Source organism: Brassica oleracea, chromosome C9, assembly GCF_000695525.1.
Source record: "Brassica oleracea var. oleracea cultivar TO1000 chromosome C9, BOL, whole genome shotgun sequence".
Taxonomy (NCBI): Eukaryota; Viridiplantae; Streptophyta; class Magnoliopsida; order Brassicales; family Brassicaceae; genus Brassica; species Brassica oleracea.
In genome coordinates, this window is record NC_027756.1 from 9,448,554 (window position 1) to 9,451,911 (window position 3,358).

Consider the following 3,358-nt stretch of genomic DNA (forward strand, 5'->3'; position numbering starts at 1 on the left):
ACTTACCATATAATAAATTAAATGAATTACCAAATAATATAATTTTAAATGACTTACCATATAACAATAATAATTTATCTGTTTATATTAATAGATGAATTAAATAATTTTTTTCTTGATTAATATACGTTTAAATAACTTACCATATAATTTTTATGTTTTAAAATATAAAATATTTTAATCATTTCTAAAAGTGATAACGCATATATGATCTCACATTGTCATTGAAAAATTATTGAAATTTTTTTGAATTATATATTTGATTATTTTGCATTCATTTGACACATTTTTATATTATATATATAGTGAATGAGTGAATTTAATTAATATTATTATGTTTAGATTAATTAGTTTTCTGAAATCTATGATTTATTTTATTAACTACTAATATAAACATAATAAAAACCGTTTTTAATTAAATAAATGAAAAATAATAAACTATCAACCAATTAAATTATAACAATTAATTGGAAAGCTCTTCTATGAGCGACACGTCAGCATAAATCACTAAAGTGACTTCTCAATTAATATATATGAGGATTTATTATCATATTTTAAAAAGATTATCAAAATTTTCACTAAGCATTAAATGTAATTATCCATGTCACATTTAACCATAAGTCATGTCGTATTTATTTAGTAAAAATGATTGTAAAGATGACATGTATCAAAATCACTTTGCAAATAATATCTTGTGATTGAATGTTATGTAAAAATTTAAGTAGGTAACTTGGTGACTAATTAATTCAGTTCCAATTTAAAAAGACTCCAGTTGGCATTAACATTTACAACACAAACCGAACAAGATTTGATTTGTTCTCATGAGAAGTTATAACTCTTTTCTCTAGCTCAAAAGGCCAACTTTTGAACAAAGCAATCACGAGAAACCTTTGAATATCTCTTACTTTGGATCCGTTCCTTGTTCACTTGGTTTCTTCTTTAACTTCCAAAACACAACTCGTATCATACATAACCTCTCTGGTGCTTTTCCATCTTCTCGTGTCTTTTTCCCCGGAAAATTTTCTCCCTCCTCTGTTGATTTTCCCGGAAACTTTCCTTGTTCTTCTATCTACTAGGAAAAAAGAAAGATGAAACCCATTTGTTTCCTTCTCTGTTTCTGTTTCCTTCCTGTAAAAGTCTCCTCCTTTTGACATAATCTTTCTTGGTTTAAATTATTAAATACTCTCTTTGAACATTTCTTTTCCCTGATTCTGTTTTTGTTTTTTCCGAGAAAATTAATGAAACCGCGGCTATATTATCAGGAGATCCTATCGAATCCATGTTTCTGAATCAGTTCATGCACTTCTTGAAATCTATTCACACTTTCAGAAGGAAAACCCTAGTTCAATAAACCCTAGATCCTCTGCTTTCACACCCTACCTTGTGATCCAAGCTATGTCTGGTTCATGTTTCAACCCGTTTCGTCTCAGGCGGTCTCTGAGACCCCAATTCCCTCCAGAGCCTTCCTTCCCCGTATTATCCGCTAACCCGTCTTCCTCCAGAACCAACCGGTATGCAGAAAGTGAGACGATGGAGAAGAAGAGATTCGATAGTATGGAGTCTTGGTCTATGATCCTAGAGTCCGAGAACGTGGAGACATGGGAAGCGTCTAAAGGGGAAAGAGAAGAATGGACTGCAGATCTCTCGCAGCTATTTATCGGAAACAAATTTGCTTCCGGAGCACACAGCCGGATTTACAGAGGGATCTACAAGCAGAGAGCCGTCGCTGTGAAGATGGTGAGGATCCCTACACACAAGGAAGAGACAAGGGCTAAACTCGAACAACAGTTTAAGTCCGAGGTTGCTCTGCTTTCTCGTCTCTTTCACCCTAACATCGTCCAGGTCTGACTTCTCTATTCTTCCTATCATAGTTTAAACTAATAATTAATTATTAGTAACATAGCATACAAATGCAAATTTTAATGTTGCATCAAGACACTGCATCCAACCACAAATACGAGCATAGGCCTTTTCGAATGCTAAATAATATATTTATTTTGATATAATAGTTTATTGCGGCGTGCAAGAAACCGCCGGTATACTGCATAATAACAGAGTACATGTCACAAGGTAATCTCCGAATGTACCTCAACAAGAAGGAACCTTACTCGCTCTCGATTGAGACCGTACTAAGGCTAGCTCTAGACATCTCGAGAGGAATGGAGTATCTTCACTCGCAGGGTGTTATCCACAGAGACCTAAAGTCCAACAACTTACTTTTGAATGATGAAATGAGAGTTAAAGTTGCAGATTTTGGGACTTCTTGTCTTGAGACGCAATGCAGAGAGGCCAAGGGTAATATGGGAACTTATCGATGGATGGCTCCAGAGATGATCAAGGAGAAACCTTACACAAGGAAAGTCGATGTTTATAGCTTCGGTATCGTTCTATGGGAACTCACCACTGCCTTGCTTCCATTCCAAGGCATGACTCCCGTGCAAGCCGCGTTTGCAGTCGCTGAAAAGGTGAAATAGCGTTTGCGATTAACACTAAGATTGTGTGCTTTTGGGACGCAAGTCATTAATTGTTTTTCTTTTAAAAAACTGATCGAGCAGAACGAGAGACCGCCATTACCGGCTAGCTGTCAGCCAGCGCTAGCTCACCTGATCAAGAGGTGCTGGTCGGAGAACCCTTCGAAGCGACCGGACTTCTCAAACATTGTGGCGGTGCTAGAGAAGTACGACGAGTGTGTTAAAGAAGGACTGCCTTTGACGTCACATGCAAGCCTGACGAAGACCAAAAACGCGATTCTTGATCGACTTAAAGGCTGCGTCTCAGCCATCAGCTCACCATCTTCGTCCTCCTCTCTTCCTGTAAATGCCTAGTAATTCAAAGTTGTTTAGTTACCATAACACTCGCTCTCATTGTAAAGATTACTATTCTACTTCTTTTTCTTTCACTAGGTATTTGATTGTATTTCGCATCTACACGATGTTATATGGTTTACACGTAATTAATTAGGCTGATTAATTTGTATAATACATAATCTAATGAAACGTATTGATCACTGGTCTCTCTCATTTTGAAAGGAAGTGAACTGAAAATAAGGAGTGCGTAATCCAGTGGCGGAGCCAGAAAATTTTTGTACCGGGGTCGGAAAAAAATCAAAAAAATAATTTATAAACCACAAAAAACTACATATACTCTAGGCACACTCCACTTTCCATTGAATGTAAGAATTTATTCAAACCGAAAATTGTTTGTATAATGACCGTTTCTTTTTTTAGAGTGTTCTGTATTTTTAAAGTTTTCAAGAAAAAACATAGCAACAATGAATAAAAAACATAGCTCTATCTCTATCTTTAAAATATTCACAGACTGAACCACACGATTATAGCAATTCTACTCTACGCACACT

At 35.6% G+C, this 3,358-nt stretch overlaps 1 protein-coding gene across 1 annotated transcript; it reads left to right on the forward strand.

Moving 5' to 3' along the window:
• The first annotated feature begins 963 nt into the window (after nt 1–963).
• On the forward strand, nt 964–3,000 carry LOC106316488 (serine/threonine-protein kinase HT1). The gene is made up of 3 exons (XM_013754385.1): nt 964–1,842; nt 2,010–2,465; nt 2,556–3,000. The coding sequence occupies exons 1-3, from the start codon at nt 1,396–1,398 to the stop codon at nt 2,823–2,825; spliced, it is 1,173 nt and encodes a 390-aa protein (XP_013609839.1). The 5' UTR covers nt 964–1,395; the 3' UTR covers nt 2,826–3,000.
• Nucleotides 3,001–3,358: the final 358 nt, after the last annotated feature.